The 17,216-nt window shown below is 44.1% G+C and overlaps 1 protein-coding gene across 1 annotated transcript in view; it reads left to right on the top strand.

The window, feature by feature from the left end:
* The window catches only part of Lmx1a (LIM homeobox transcription factor 1 alpha), a 275,615-nt gene that overhangs the window by 79,303 nt on the left and 179,096 nt on the right, over positions 1-17,216 (top strand). Inside the window, exon 3 of the mRNA XM_068226504.1 lies at positions 13,563-13,589. Within this exon, the coding sequence (XP_068082605.1) occupies positions 13,563-13,589 (27 nt within the window). The remainder of the gene's footprint in view (positions 1-13,562; positions 13,590-17,216) is intronic.

The raw sequence follows: 17,216 nt of genomic DNA, 5'->3' as shown, positions 1-17,216 counted from the left end.
AATTTGAAGTAGTCTTCCAACATTTGAAGTCCAAAAGAAGCAATTGCCAGTCCATTTAGTAATGTGAGTATTGACGTACAATATAGCACACACAAGTACCTGTAAAATGTAATTAACTATATGCAATTTTAATTTTAGTTATAAGACACCACAATATGAAGCCACGTAAATATTCGGGCACTTGTCGCGCAGGCAGGAACAGCTGGGAGTGAGGGGTAGTAGTAGGCAGAACAAGCTCATTATGTTCTTCGTTCATGTTCTGTAAACACGAACGTTTTACAGTACGATGGGGCGGGAAAGAAAATGTACATCATTTGAAAAGAGACAACTTGTTATTTTCCATCATGCTGAAGGGCGTTCTGAAAGAGATATTGCCGCATTGTTACAAATAAGTAAGAGTACTGTAGGTGATATTATAAGAAGATTCAACAGAGAAGATAGAATTGACAGGGCGACCAAGGAAGCTGAGAGGAAACTGGAGAGTTGGCCTGCGCGTAGAGGCGCGCGGCTGTGAGCTTGCATCCGGGAGATAGTAGGTTCGAATCCCACTATCGGCAGCCCTGAAGATGGTTTTCCGTGGTTTCCCATTTTCACACCAGGCAAATGCTGGGGCTGTACCTTAATTAAGGCCACGGCCGCTTCCTTCCCACTCCCAGCCCTTCTCTGTCCCATCGTCGCCATAAGACCTATCTGGGTCGGTGCGACGTAAAGCAACTAGCATAATAATAATAATAATAATAATAATAATAATAATAAAAATGAAGAAAAATCCAAAGTTGCCGGCAACGAAAATTTCTGCTGCAGTGCTGCAGGAACATGGGAAGGAAGTTCACCCTGAAACTGTGCGCAGAATTATCTGAAGAGAAGTGTATAGTGGCAGAGTGAGCAGGAAGGAACCCATGGTATATGAGAGAAATAGAACTTCGTAAATCAGCACATAAATAAAACTGTCGGTTGGTGAGACGAAGTAATTTTAGTAGATTAAACTCAAGTCAGATGTTCTCTTCAAACAGAAGAACTATGGTTTGGAGAAAACCAAATGAAAAGCTTCGGACGAACAATGTGCAGCCACAGTTAAACACGGAGGTGAAGGTGTCATGATTTGCGGCGCCATGTTTTTATTTGGGGAGGGCGAATTAGTATTCATTGAATGTAAAATGCACAAGCATAAGTACGTGAATATTCTAAAGGAGAACTTACCAAAAAGTTCTGAAAATTTAGGGCTTTCGGGCAAGTTCAGATTATATCCACACAATGACCCAAAATATAAATCGGATATTGTGAGGCTATGGACGCTGTGCAATTGCCCTAAAGTTCTGGATACACTTCCTCAGAGTCCGAACTTAAACTGTATTGAAAATCTACGGGATGAACTAAAGAGTGACATCAAGGCAAGCTTTGAAGGATATAATAATGGAAAAATGGAGACTGTTAAGTCCAGAGTACACGAGAAAACGCACTCACAGGACGTCTAAACGCTTGGAGCAAGAAATAAAGAAAAACGGACTTCATACAAAGTATTAAAACGTACCGTGATGTGTTTGATTCACATGTCGCCCGAAAACTTATGTGGCTGCGATATTGGGCGTGCTTCTTAAAATATGATTGTTTATGTTGTTTTAGTTAAGATTTCAAGTATGAAAATGCAGTTGTTATTTATTACATGTGTCCCATTTCAATTTATGGCAAGATTGTTCCTATATCATATTTTTCTGTTAATATTGGTCTAAAAATAGCACAAAACACAAGTGCCCAATTACATTTGGGATTCACTGTATACGTATCGTAGTTGTAGTCTGGAAAAATCAAGACTAGCTTCGCGCTATCCACTTCTATTGTTGCTATATTTCTACCCGTAGAAGATATATTGTCCGCCTCTGTGGTGTAGTGGTTAGTGTGATTAAGTGCCACCCCCGGAGGCCCGGGTTCGATTCCCGGCTCTGCCACGAAATTTGAAAAGTGGTACGAGGGCTGGAACGGGGTCCACTCAGCCTCGAGAGGTCAACTGAGTAGAGGTGGGTTCGATTCCCACCTCAGCCATCCTGGAAGTGGTTTCCAGTGGTTTCCCACTTCTCCTCCAGGCAAATGCCGGGATGGTACCTAACTTAACGCCACGGCCGCTTCCTTCCCTCTTCCCTGTTTATCCCTTCCAATCTTCCCATCCCCCACCAAGGCCCCTGTTCAGTATAGCAGGTGAGGCCGCCTGGACGAGGTACTGATCATTCTCCCCAGTTGTATCCCCCGATCCGATGTCTGAAGCTCCAGGACACTGCCCTTGAGGCGGTAGAGGTGGGATCTCTCGCTAAGTCCGAGGGAAAAGCCAACCCTGGACAATAAACAGATTAAGAAAGAAAGAAAGAAGATATATTACTGACACAAAAAGGATGTTCGTGTGAAGTAATTTTCCCAAGGTCATCGCGTGGAGCACCCCAGTATTGCGGTCTCTTCCACGTACTCTTGGAAATGCCCGTCATCCGTCGGTTTGTAAGTTGTTGGAAATCTGACGAAGCGGGGCAGGCCACATAATGGACAATGCAAGGTTTCCTAAATCATCTGTTAAAGTCTGATCTGGAGTTCTATAGCTAGTCTGATCCTGCTATTCTTCTTTTTCTTCTTCTTTTTCTGTTTAACCTCCAGGTTCGGTTTTTCCCTCAGACTCAGCGATGGATCCCACCTCTACCGCCTCAAGAGCAGTGTCCTGGAGCTTCAGACTCTGGGTCGGGGATACAACTGGGAAGGATGCCCAGTACCTCGCCCAGGCGGCCTCACCTGCTATGCTGAATAGGGGCGTTGTGGAGGGGTGGGAAGATTGGAAGGGATAGACAAGGAAGAGGGAAGGAAGCGGTCGTGGCCTTAAGTTAGGTACCATCCCGGTATTTGCCTGGAGGAGAAGTGGAAAACCACGTAAAACCACTTCCAGGATGGCTGAGGTGGGAATCGAACCCACCTCTACCCAGTTGACCTCCCGAGGCTGAGTAGACCCCGTTCCAGTCCTCGTACCACTTTTCAAATTTCGTGGCAGAGACGGGAATCGAACCCGGGCCTCCGGGGGTGGCAGCTAATAACACTAACCACTACACCACAGAGGTGGACGATCATGTGATTCTTGGTGGATATAATATTGCCTGAAGATTGGGTTGATAAGAATTATTTGACAAGAAATTCAGCAGAAGTACAATCGTCCCAAGTAGTAGTAGACTTAAATCTGTGTCAAATGGGAAGCGTTTTAGCAAAGAGAAGCTACTCGGAATTGTCCAACCAAGCGACTGGTATGTTGTCGCATTACCTCACCCGATCCTTGTCCGATTCGTTAGCTGAATGGTCAGTGTACTGGCCTTCCGTTCGGAGGGTCCCGGGATCGATTCCCAGCCGGGTCGGGGATTTTAACCTCTTTAATTCCAATGGCCCGGGGCTGGGTGTTTGTGCTCTCCCCGACATCCATACAACTCACACACCACACATAACACTATCCTCCACCGCAATAACACGCAGTTACCTACACATGGCAGATGCCGCCCATCCCAATCGGAGTCTGCCTTACAAGGGCTGCACTCGGCTGGAAATAGCCACACGAAATGAATTACTACCCACACCGTGCGTTGCGCTCCACGGTATATTTCACTGCGTTAAATATCACTTTCATCAAGCTTAAATATTTTTACTTCATAAAAACAGCTTCGTCCGCCTCTGTGGTGTAGTGGTTTGTGTGATTAGCTGCCACCCCCGGAGGCCCGGGTTCGATTCTCGGCTCTGCCACGAAATTTGAAAAGTGGTACGAGGGCTGGAACGGGGTCTACTCAACCTCGGGTGGTCAACTGAGTAGAGGTGGGTTCGATTCCCACCTCAGCCATCCTGGAAGAGGTTTTCCGTGGTCTCCCACTTCTCCTCTAGGCAAATGCCGGGATGGTAGCTAACTTAAGGCCACGGCCGCTTCCTTCGTTCTTCCTTGTCTATACCTTCCAATCCACAAGGCCCCTGTTCAGCATAGCAGGTGAGGCCGCCTGGGTGAAGTACTGGTCATCCTCCCCAGTTGTATCCCCGACCCAATGTCTCGCGCTCCAGGAAGCTGCCCTTGAGGCGGTAGAGGTGGGATCCCTCGCTGAGTCCGAGGGAAAACCAACCCTGGAGGGTAAACAGATTAAGAAGAAGTAGAAAAAGAAGAAGGAAAACAGCTTCCCATTTGACGCAAATTATAGCAGTCTAGCAGTAAGAAAGTAAAGTCATTTGCGTACAAGCAATGAAGGACTACCGAGGACTGGAAGGTAAACTCTTATATCTATTTCATAACCTGCCGCTGCTCCACAGAATTTCCTGAGTTCGCTTCATTAAGACACCCGTTTATTTGCTTACTGGAATCCGTAACCACTTAAAAACTGAACGAGTTTTGCCTTGCTTGGTACCTACCGTCAGTCAAGTTTGAGGGATGAGTGCACCGGCTTTTACACATGCAAGAAATAAGGACTTGAGATCAATCACAGCACCAAAACCAGCACATGAAAAGCCAACCAATAGTCTTTATGTTTGGACAATTTGCCTCCAGGTATTAACCTTGGCCAAGCTTAATAAAACTCGACAGGTGCGACAAATTTGGCAATTATGTTAGATCTGACCATTTTTTCAACAGGCCTATGTCATGACATTTTCTCTGTTTTCATAAATGTTACAAGTTTTTCTTACGAAACATGTAAAATATTGTAACTTGTCAAACTTAAAGAACTTGTTTCAAAAACGCGACAATTTTATATCAGATCTGAAGTTTACTCTACTATGCGGAACCGAGCGAGTTGGCCGTGCGGTTAGGGGTGCGCAGCTGTGAGCTTGCATCCGAGAGATAGTGGGTTCGAACCCTACTGTCGGTATCCGTGAAGATGGCTTTCCGTGGTTTCTAATTTTCACACCAGACAAATGCTGGGACTGTTCCCTAATTACGGCCGCTTCCTTCCCACTCCTAGGCCTTACCTATGCCATCGTCGGCATAAGATCTATAGTATATGTGTCGGTGCGACGTAAAGCAAGTAATAATAATAAATAACTCTACCACGCTGTAGATGGCTCTGAAGAGCAACATCGATCATTGAATGCGATGCACGAACGATCGACTGTTATTACGAAGCGGTAAAACGCAAGATTGAAATTTGACCTACATTGTATTCCTACTTACACAGCAGAATGGCAAGTAACTTTGACAACATTACGATATTAAACAGCCAAAGCAGAGGAAACAAAATTTGCTCTTGAGGTGTGAATGAATAACTTATTTGTGTAGGCTAGGTGACTACAAATGCTGTCCTACAGAATTTATAATTTATCAGCTCATCTCTTACTAATACGAAATTTATCTTTGACAACAAAGTCATTTAAATTGAAATTTAAGTTAATCCGTCGTCTAAAAACCCGGCGTAGTCTGATTTCAATGTCTTCATTAGCCTACTTTACTACAGCAGCTACTGCTGTTACTGGAGTTCATTATCCACAAGAGATTTTAAATTACGAAATATTCGAGAAAATAAACTCCCAATTTAGATACACATGTCACCTCCACAAAAAAAGAAAAAATGAAATGGCGTATGGCTTTTAGAGCCGGGAGTGTCCAAGGACATTTTCGGCTCGCCAGGTGCAGGTCTTTGGATTTGACGTCCCTAGGCGACCTGTGCGTCTTGATGAGGATGAAATGATGATGAAGATGACACATACAGCCAGCCCCCGTGCCAGCGAAATTAACCAATGATGATTAAAATTACCGACCCCTCCGGGAATCGAACCCGGGACCCCTGTGACCAAAGGCCAGCACGCTAACCATTTAGCCATGGAGCCGGACGTCACTTCCACAATGGCAATTCCACATACTGTAAATACGTAAAAAAAAAAAGTAATGACGTACATCTGTTTCATAACACTAAATGTACCCTATAATATGAAAAATTTGTCTGCTTTTTACTTGTCAGTTTAAACGTTTTATGGAACAGACATTTCTAAATTGTCGTAAAAATGTACAAAATGGCCATAAACTTGTAAGATCTTTCTTTCTTCATCCGTTTATCGTCCAGAGTTGGTTTTTTTTCCCTTGGACTCAGCGAGGGCTCCCCAACTCTACCGCCTCAAGGGCAATGTCCTGGAGCGTGAGAACTTGGGCCGCGGGAATAAAGCTGAAGGGGAGGACCAGTACTTCGTCCAGACGACCGCACCTGCTGTGCTGAATAGGGACCTTGTTTGGGGATAGGAAGACTGGAAGGGATAGACAAGGAAGAGGAAGGAAGCATCCGTGGCCTTAATATAGGTACCATCCCGGCATTTGCCTTGAAAAGAAGTGGGGAAACCACGGAAGACCACTTCGAGGATTTCTGAGGTGGGAATAGAACCCCTCTACTCAGTTGACCTCCCGAAGCTGAGTAAACCCCTTTCCAGCCCTCGTACCACTTTCTTTCAAATTTTGTGGCAGAGACGGAAATCGAACCCGGGCCTCCGGGTGTGGCAGCTAATCACAAAACTGTCAATTTGTAAACCTGTCTGGCAATTTCCTGCCACCTGTCACCTGCAAAATTGTAACTTTTATGAAATAAGCCTCTGGTATGTATTTCTTTTTATTCTTTTTTAACAATCTGCTTTACGTCGCACCGGCACACATAGGTCTTATGGCAGCGATGGGATAGGGAAGGGATAGGAGTTAGAAGGAAGCGGCCGTGGCCTTAATTACGGTACTGCCCCAGCATTTGCCTGGTGTGAAAATGTGAAACTACGGAAAACCATCTTCACGGCTGCCGACAGTGGGATTCAAACCCACTATCTCTTGAATGCAAGCTTGGAGCTGCGCGCCAACTCGCTCGGTTATTCATTTCTGTTGAGTGAACTCTTCGGCCATGTGCCACTCCAAAAGTGGAGATCTTGTTTCTAAATTTCTCGCATTCCTGAACCCACGGTCCATCCAGTACATCTTTAAACCTTCGTCGTCGTATCAGTAATAATAGCAGAAGAATAGGCGAAGTGCATGAGCCTGTTTTCCCGTGGGAGCTGGGAAGTAGATATAGCGCGTGGAAGAGACGCCGCAGCCTCGCCACCCACAAGAAGTATTGACAGACATAGTGACACGAAGACAGCGGGGAGCACTTCAACTCACGCCGGGACACTTCAGTGACAAGAGTGATGTAGTGCGCGAGAAACATGAGGCAGATAGACGAATAGTACCCATGTCTTCAACTAGCAGTTAGATGGGAGTTGCTGAAGAAAGAATTCCGAGCTTTTGTTCAGAGGTAGAAAACTCAAACCTGAGAATAGCTTGGGCTCCGTGTACTGTATGCATGAAATATGTTTCGAGTGATGTCATCTGCAGCGAAATTCTGCGAATGTAATGGTATCTGAACCCTGGGAAGAAGGCCGGACGCAAAATGAAGAGCATAGAAATTATAGACTACTAAACCTTCGTTACATATTACATTTTTTTAAAATCCATGTCTATCAAATTTTAACGGTAATTTTTGTTTTTGTTTGTTTTGCAATTTGCTTTATGTCGCACCGACATACAGAGGTCTTATGGCGATGATGGGATAGGAAAGGCCTAGGAGTAGGAAGGAAGCGACCGTGGCCTTAATTAAGGTACAGCCTCAGCATTTGCATGGTGTAAAAACGGGAAAATACGGAAAACCATATTCAGGGCTGCCGACAGTGGAATTCGAACCCACTATCTCCCGCATGCAAGCTCACAGCCGCGCGCCTCTAACCGCACGGCCAACTAGCCCGATAATTTGGTTATCAAGGGTCTTTTTTCATGTAATAATTTAACACTTGTGCTAAATGTCATGCTAAAACTATTTAGATACCTAGATTTCTAGTATATTTCAAGTTTCTAAACGTAGAGATATTCTTCATCATTTTCTTTGTATATCCTAGCATAAAATTTGGAAATACTTATTTCACCAAATTTCAACTTCAACTGTACGTAATGACATTCAGGGGCGTATTTTACGAGTGAGGAAAATAAAGAAAATAACTTATCCAAGAAATTCATATAATTAAGTTGATGGGAATTCTTTGCTGCTTTCTTAAATTTCCTTCCAGTGCCACAGGTTTGTGCACAAATATTCAATTATATGGTGGAGTTCCTTATTTATTTATTTATTTATTTATTTATTTATTTATTTATTTATTTATTTATTTATTTATTTATTTATTTATTTATTTATTTATGTCTTTCTGTACATGGCGGGGCTCAGGCTATGAAGCCTGCTATTATGCCAAACCATATAATTGTACACCTGTGTAAACAGAACATTATAACTACTTAAAATTAAAAATAAGTTTAATATAATTTAAAATTAACGTGAAATGTAATTTAACTGAAAATGTAAAGTATCATAATTTGTTTTTAACATTTTAAAATGAATTTATAGTATAGATTAAACTCGTGTCCTCATCCGGAGGTTGTGCAACTCTTTTCAGGCACACCTCCAATGGAGGTGAGCTGCATGTACCATTGTAATATCTGGCAATACCGTGAATTGAACCCGGGCCCCTGAGGACGGCAGCTAATAGCACTAACTGTTACGCTACGGAGGGGGACATAAGCACGTGGAATACGGGCGGAATAGTGAGATTACTACAGACCAGGACAAATGCTACACCACTCAATAGCGGCATAAACACAGTTGGAAGTGTGGGGGAGAAGGGGAGGGGTTGTCGTGTTTACCTACCCGAAGTAGTAAAGGTGTACTCGGTTCACCAAGAAGGACTAGAAGGACGGAGGTTCGATTTCCCGTCAGGAAGACTTCCACTTCGGAGTGGTACAGTGCCCTGGGGTTCACTCAGCCTAGGCCAAAAGGGCGCAAACGGCATGCAGTAAACCACTCTATACCATGTAGTGCTGAGGTTTCGGATAGCGGGCCTTCTAGTATTTTAAAGGCCTAAATGGCTTATATGTTTTTTGTTACATCCCCTTCAGTTTCTCTTTCCCATAAGAGCCTCAACACTAGATCCCGCGGTGTCTCCAAGTTAGTTACATTAAGCACGATCTAGTTGGATGGACAACTGGATGTTTTTAACTTGCAGTGGAATGGATGTGAAACAGCTAGCCAACCACAGGCCAACTTTGGCTCAGGAAGCCAATTTCACATTAATATGACCTACGGTATTTCACGAGTAGAAGTAACGTGTAGAGTCTGGTGAAATATCTTTAAACCCCAGTTTTGAAAATTTGAAGACCACTAAAAGTCATTTTCTAAATACTCCACAGTTTACAGCACAAGGGCTTTTGAAGCTCCCGATGTAGTCAGTTGAAGGAGCTATACCAAATGAATGGAGAGTTGCTATAGTAGCCCCTGTGTATAAAGGAAAGGGTGATAGACATAAAGCTGAAAATTACAGGCCAGTAAGTTTGACATGCATTGTATGTAAGCTTTGGGAAGGCATTCTTTCTGATTATATTAGACATGTTTGTGAAATTAATAACTGGTTCGATAGAAGGCAGTTCGTTTTTAGGAAAGGTTATTCCATTGAAGCTCAACTTGAAGGATCCCAGCAAGATATAGCAGATATCTTGGATTCAGAAGGTCAAATGGACTGTACTGCAATTGACCTGTCTAAAGCATTTGATAGGGTGGATCATGGGAGACTACTGGTAAAAATGAGTGCAATTGGACTAGACAAAAGAGTGACTGAATGGGTTGCTATATTTCTAGAAAATAGATCTCAGAAAATTAGAGTAGGACCCTGTAGACCCTGTAATAATGAGAGGAGAATTCCTCAGGGTAGTATTATTGAACCTTTATGTTTTCTTATATATATAAATGATATGAGTAAAGAAGTGGAATCAGAGGTAAGGCTTTTTGCAGATGATGTTATTCTGTATAGAGTAATAAATAAGTTACAAGATTGTGAGCAACTGCAACGTGACCTCGATAATGTTGTGAGATGGACAGCAGGCAATGGTATGTTGATAAACGGAGTTAAAAGTCAGGTTGTGAGTTTCACAAATAGGAAAAGTCCTCTCAGTTTTAGTTACTGCGTTGATGGGATGAAAGTTCCTTTTGGGGATCATTGCAAGTATCTAGGTGTTAATATAAGGAAGTATCTTTTTATGCTAGGGGTTTTACGTCGCACCGACACAGATAGGTCTTATAGCGACGATGGGATAGGAAAGGCCTAGGAGTTGGAAGGAAGCGGCCGTGGCCTTAATTAAGGTACAGCCCCAGCATTTGCCTGGTGTAAAAATGGGAAACCACGGAAAACCATCTTCAGGGCTGTCGATAGTGGCATTCGAACCTACTATCTCCCGGGTGCAAGCTCACAGCCGCGCGCTAAGGAAAGATCTTCATTGGGGTAATCACATAAATGGGATTGTAAATAAAGGGTACAGATCTCTGCACATGGTTATGAGGTTGTTTAGGGGTTGTAGTAAGGATGTAAAGGAGAGGGCATGTAAGTCTATGGTGAGACCTCAACTTGAGTATGGTTCCAGTGTATGGGACCTCACCAGGATTACCTGATTCAAGAATTGGAAAAAATCCAAAGAAAAGCAGCTCGATTTGTTCTGGGTGATTTCTGACAAAAGAGTAGCGTCACAAAAATGTTGCAAAGTTTGGGCTGGGAAGAACTGGGAGAAAGAAGACGAGCTGCTCAACTAAGTAGTATTTTCCGAGCTGTCAGCGGAGAATGGCGTGGAATGACATTAGTAGACGAAGAAGTTTGAGTGGCGTCTTTAAAAGTAGGAAAGATCACAATATGAAGATAAAGTTGGAATTCAAGAGGACAAATTGGGGCAAATATTCATTTATAGGAAGGGGAGTTGGGGATTGGAATAACCAAGGGAGATGTTCAACAAAATTTCAATTTCTTTGAAATCGTTTAAGAAAAGGCTAGGAAAACAACAGATAGGGAATCTGCCACCTGATCGTCTGCCCTAAATGCAGATCAGTATTGATTGATTGATTGATTGATTGATTGATTGATTGATTGATTGATTGATTGATTGATTGATTGACCTATGTAGACCGCGGAGACTTGAAAACTTCGAACACAGTTCTTCTTGAAACGTCAGGAGTTTCAAATTCTACTGGACCACAGGCCAGGGAATATTAATTTACCAACGTGACACAAACCACGAATTTCTGAGCTGACTCCTGATTTCACTACCTTGCTAGAACGCTCCACCCCTTCCCTCATCGTTACTCTCCACGCTAAACTTTTGTATTAAAGTGAGTCAAATAAATGTGTATGTACAGGTGAGTTGCATTCCGGCTCCTCGGCTGAATGGTTACCACTGAAGCCTTCAGTTCAGAGAGTCCGGGGTTCGATTTCAAGCCGGGTCAGGGATTTTAACCGGGTATGGTTCATTCCTCTAGCTCGGGGACTGGGTCGTTATGTTCATCTTAATACACAGATCTTCATTCATACACAAAACACAACACTACCACAGAAAACACGCAAGAGTGAATAGATCCCTCCACATACGATGAAATGAAATGGCGTATGGCTTTTAATGCCGGGAGTGTCCGAGGACATGTTCTGCTCGCCAGGTGCAGGTCTTTCAATTTGACTCCCGTAGGCGTCCTCGCGTCGTGATGAGGATGAAATGGGAATAAAGACAACTCATACACCCAGCCCCCGTGCCAGCGAAAGTAACCAATGATGGTTAAAATTCCCGACCCTGCCAGCAATCGAACCCGGGACCCCTGTGACTAAAGGCCAGCACGCTAACCATTTAGCCATGGAGCCGGACTTCACATACGATGGCCGTCAAGAAGGGAGTCTGGCCGTAAAATTGGGTCAAATCCGCATGTGCGACACAGATTCCATTCTTGACCGCACGAGGATGTGGACAGTGAAAGAAGTACAGATGTCGGACTACCGTCCTATGGCCATACCTACTCAAACGAGTCTTAGGACTAGGACTGGGGAGGAAGCGACCGTGGTCTTAATTCTGCGGAGGTGAAAGTGGGAACACACAGAATTGTTTTGCGGATTGAAGCAAAACTGAACCCTCCACTGGTGGAAGCTGCCATCACACTGCACAATCATCATCCTTCCTCCCCGGCCTTTCGCTTGAAATGTCAGCTAAGATCTGCTGGTCCGTAAATACAGTTAACATGAAGGTCGATATTCTTATCTTGAAAGCTATTTTATAACTGATAGAGGATGGCCTCGCTGCTCCCTTCTCAAGGTAGTCGTTCATTAAAATACGGGCGCATTAACGGGACTCGGGATCAGGGGAGCGACGGGTGGGGTGTAGGACTCGCTCGCTGCTCGAGGGTTTAAAACGCTTGGCGAAGCATGCTAATGGTTCGCTAAGTGACTGGGCTAATCATCCCTGTCAACTCATTATGCAAACTCAGAAAACGCTTTCCTTGTTCCATCGAATGCGAAGATTCCATCGCTGGGACTGGTAATGTCCCGCGCCTTAGCTCCGGCACTTGTTCAGAGGAGTGCAGCACTAGGTCGCACTTCTAAAACAGTACTCTGTTATTGGTTAGATCACTGACTGCGGGCTTGGCCCCTGTTTTCAGCTCAAGCATGTGTAGTCCTAGCTTGCATAAGATACAAGGTGGTAGTAAACTGTGACGCGGAAATTTTGCTAGACATACCCAGGGTATGACTGCTTTTAACACCTTAGATACGAATCCGTTCACTATGATGGCCATAGTATCTTATCCGCTGCCCTATATTCTTTATTATTATTATTATTATTGAACCAACTACTGCATACCCTTGTTTGATTTTTTCGTTTGCTGGGCTGAGGCGCTGGCTGGCCTTCCGACCACGACTTGGCAGGTTCGATCCTGGCTCACTCGGGTGGTATTTGAAGGTACTCAAATACGTCAGCCTCATGTCGGTAGATTTACTGGCACGTAAAAGAACTCCTGCGAGACTAAATTCCGGCACCTCGGCGTCTCCAAAAACCAAGTAGTTGGTGGGACGTAAAGCCAATAACATTATTATTATTATTATTATTATTATTATTATTATTATTATTATTATTATTATTATTATTATTATTATTATTGGCTGTACGTCCCACTAACTACTGTAGTTTTATCAGTTTTCTGAGTTATTATTATTATTATTATTATTATTATTATTATTATTATTATTATTATTATTATTATTATTATTATTATTATTATTTTCTTGATGATTCTGCAGTCGCCTGACGAAAAATCCTGCTCTTCCTGCCAACGTACTTCACTTATATCAATTACTTCTACCTTTAGTCTATCCATATTTCCCTTCAGATTTTCTAACCTACCACGATTCAAACTTCTAACATTCCACGCTCCTTACCTTCCTGGTGAATGCCTCCTTTCGTGTACTCCCCACCCGGACATCTGAAAGTCGGACTATTTTATCTCCGGAATATTTTACCCGGAATCCAGCATCAGCACATTATTCATTCATTCATACAGAGAGAGTTCTATGTCCTCGGGAGTTAGTTACAGTTGTAGTCTCCCGTTGCTTTCAGCAGTGTAGCAGTATCAACATAGCTAAGCCGTGTTAATTATAATTACAAGGCCAAATTAGTCAATCATTCAAACCAGCGCCCTTGCAACCAGTAGCGGCGATTGGGAATTGGAAGTGAGGTGGGGGGGGGGGGGGGGCAAAAATGTGTAGACAACAAAAAGTTCCCAGTTAGAGAGATATAGCGGGAGAGGGGTGGGGGAAATAGGTCACATCAAAATTGAAAAAATAAGTACAAAATTGTAACTTTTTATGCTCTTAGAGCGAATTTCGACAGGTTCAAAGTCTACCAACTTAAGTGCAGTAACTTAATAGGCCTAATCGGTTTTTTTTGAGACTTTGATTCAATATTCTGTCTTTGTTTCTTAATCTACTTACCATCCAGGGTTGGTTTTTCCCTCGGACTCAGCGAGGGACCCCACCTCTACCGCCTCAAGGGCAGTGTCCTGGAGCTTCAGACTCTGGGTCAGGGGATACAACTGGAGAGGATGACCAGTACCTCGCCCAGGTGGCCCACCTGCTATGCTGAACAGGGGCCGAGGTGGGGGATGGGAAGATTGGAAGGGAGAGGGAAGGAAGAGGGAAGGAGGCGGTCGTGGCCTTAAGTTAGGTACCATCCCGGTATTTGCCTGGAGAAGAAGTGGGAAACCACAGAAAACCACTTCGAGGATGGCTGAGGTGAGAATCGAACCCCCTCTATTAATTTGACCTCCCGAGGCTGAGTGGACCCCGTTCCAGCCCTCGTACCACTTTTCAAATTTCGTGGCAGAGCCGGGAATCGAACCCGGGCCTCCGGGGGTGGCAACTAATCACACTAACCACTACACCGCAGAGGCGGACCTGATTCAAATTTATAGAATAAAACGTTCACCAAAGGAACAATAATTACACATGTATTACAATTAAATAGATGCACGGCGTGATTATACGATTAAAGATCATGTAGTAGCCTATTTGACAACAAGGTAACAAAGTAACAGATACTAGGTAGAACTGCACAAATAAATTGACTGAGTGAGACTGCCTGATTGACGAATGCGCGCGGTAAGAGGGTGAACCATACGTCATTGTCCTAGACCTTGGCAAAATTATACCCCTGCTACCCTTCCTCACGGCACATGGTACTAGCTGCTGTGCGAGTCTCGACTACTTGCAATGGCGCTGCCGTTTCGGTTAGCCGCGACGAATGACATTTTGTGCGTATTTCCGCCAAGTATTCTTTTTAATACCGTAATTGAAGAAATTAAAGGAAAGAATGGCTTCATAAGACAACAGGGTTTGTACGAATTGCTTTTTTCTTAATAATTATTCGTTTCGGGCTGCTAAAATGGAAAAAATGTAATATTTTCTCCACAAAGTGGTGGTGTGCGGGGAGGGGGCAGTTCCTTCTAATCACTGCCACTGCTTGGATCTTCTGGTGGCTGCTACCTCCCTTTCGATGAATCATTCGTTAGTCTGGTCATTCGACAGATCACACCGCGGCAGGATCACATGGTTCACAGGGTTGTTATTATTATTATTATTATTATTATTATTATTATTATTATTATTATTATTATTATTATACAATTTGCTTGCCGGGCTGAGTGGCTCAGACGGTTGAGGCGCTGGCCTTCTGACCCCAACAAGGCAGGTTCGATCCTGGCTCAGTCCAGTGGTATATGAAGATGCTCAAATACGTCACCTCGTGTCGGTAGATTTACTGGCACGTAAATGAACTCCTGCGAGAATAAATTCCGGCACCTCGGCGTCTCCGAAAACCAAAAGAGTAGTTAGTGGGACGTTATTATTATTATTTTTTCTTGCTATTTGCTTTACGTCGCACCGACACAGATATGTCTTATGGCGACGATGGGATAGGAAAGGCCTAGGAATGGGAAGGAAGCGGCCGTGGCCTTAATTAACGTACAGCCCCAGCATTTTCCTGGTGTGAAAATGGGAAACCACGGAAAACCATCTTCAGGGCTGCCGACAGTTGGGTTCGAACCCACTATCTCCCGATAGCGACTGCAGCTATCGAGCTCGGTGGACGATAATTCAATAACACTATTATTTATCATTCATTCCTCCCCTGAAGGGAGAAGCGGGCCTCTTAGATGGTGACGCCGTCTCTAAGGCCGGGAGATTTGTTACGGTGAAGGAGATTCTCGGAGAAGGTCTATACTAGGAACTGTCCCGGCATTTGCCTTAGTGCAGGAGAATGGAAAACGACGGAAAACCATTCTCAGAACAGCCGACGGTTGGGGCCAGCCGTGGGGTCCAGCCCTGTCCCGTTTCCCGAATGCAGAGGTGTAGAGCCACGGTAGAGCGGTGGCTGCCCCTCTTCTGCTCGATTGGGCGGTCAAAATGCAGAGCTGTTGGACCATGGACCAGCCGTGGCTACTTACGGGCCGAGACCCACTCTGCATCTACCGACACTTCCGACCCTTGGTGGACTACTACTACTACTACTACTACTACTACTACTACTACTACTACTACTACTAAAAAATGTTTTCATTCCTCCCCTAAAGGGGAGAGGCGGTCCCCTTAGACGGTAACGCCATCTCTCAGTATGGGAGATTTATTACGGTGAAGGAGATTCTCGGAGAAGGTGAGGGTGTTGGCGGCCGTGGCCTGTACTAGGAACTGTCCCGGAATTCGCCTCAGTGGAGGAGAATGGAAAACCACGGAAAAGCATTCTCAGGACAGCCGGCGGTTGGGGCCAGCTGTGGTCTCTTATTAGCCGAGACCCACTCTGCATGTACCGACCCTTGGTGGATCTTAAAAGGACAAGACTTCACTTAATAATTGACGATGAAATGCGAGTCCGAACAAGATTAAACTCCGGTAGGCCTACCAGGCTAATGATGGTGCATGCTTGCAGTGTGGACTATTTCGTAAATTTCCCTACGTAAAGTCGGAGGTAGCAGAAGTCTAATGATTATCATTAACAAATGAATGGAGTAAATTTTGAGAAGTGGGTCCAAAGGATACCTACTTGCGTCTGACATCCTTTCCACCATAATAGTGTACGCCCTTATCGCCCCACACAGGTAAACAAGGTGCAGTACAATCGTCTATGGTAATGTGTCTGCGTAAGGAATGAGTTGTATGCTGAACCCTGGAGGAGAAAAGCACAAATATAAATTACCTAAAACTGCCAAAATATTAGTGTTCCAGAACGAATGCTTACTTCCGATCTGTGGGCCAGACTATTAGTCGATCGAACTTAACACCTCAGAATTTGCGTGGGCTAAAGTTAACGGCTGGTAAAGGAAAACAACGATAATGGAAATTTATCCCCCAGTAAACTGCGAGAAATACCACTTGACACGATATCCGCGGTTACTAGAACGGATTGGGAGGGATGTTGTAGGCGTGCCGAAAAAGAGGGTGTGAATATTCAGAGAATAATGGAATCGTGCCCAGGGTTATTGACTACAGTATGTAATCATTTCCCTGGAGCGGGAGAGTGATGATTCCTCGTCATCTAAAGCAGCCAACTCGGAATCGATTTCCGAACTATTGTGCGTCTCTACCTTAAAAAACAGTACGCGTTAAATGGGGTGCACCAATGCCAGATTCACTGCACATACAAAATTGTGCAAGGCCAGGAATGAAAACCCTCTAAGTTTCCGATATATTTGTTTGTTGCGCGTTATTGTGCCTCGTGCCTTTCCCCTTCGAATCGAACGACCATACAGTTATTTAAGTATGATACGGAAAAGTTCAGATCGCGGTTTAAATGCTTTTAAGTAGCTCTTAAATTGAAATATAATAATAATAATAATAAT

This window comes from Anabrus simplex, chromosome 2 (assembly GCF_040414725.1).
Source record: "Anabrus simplex isolate iqAnaSimp1 chromosome 2, ASM4041472v1, whole genome shotgun sequence".
NCBI classification, from domain to species: Eukaryota; Metazoa; Arthropoda; class Insecta; order Orthoptera; family Tettigoniidae; genus Anabrus; species Anabrus simplex.
Note: the sequence above shows the minus strand (reverse complement) of the source record. Positions and strands in the feature narration are given on the sequence as shown.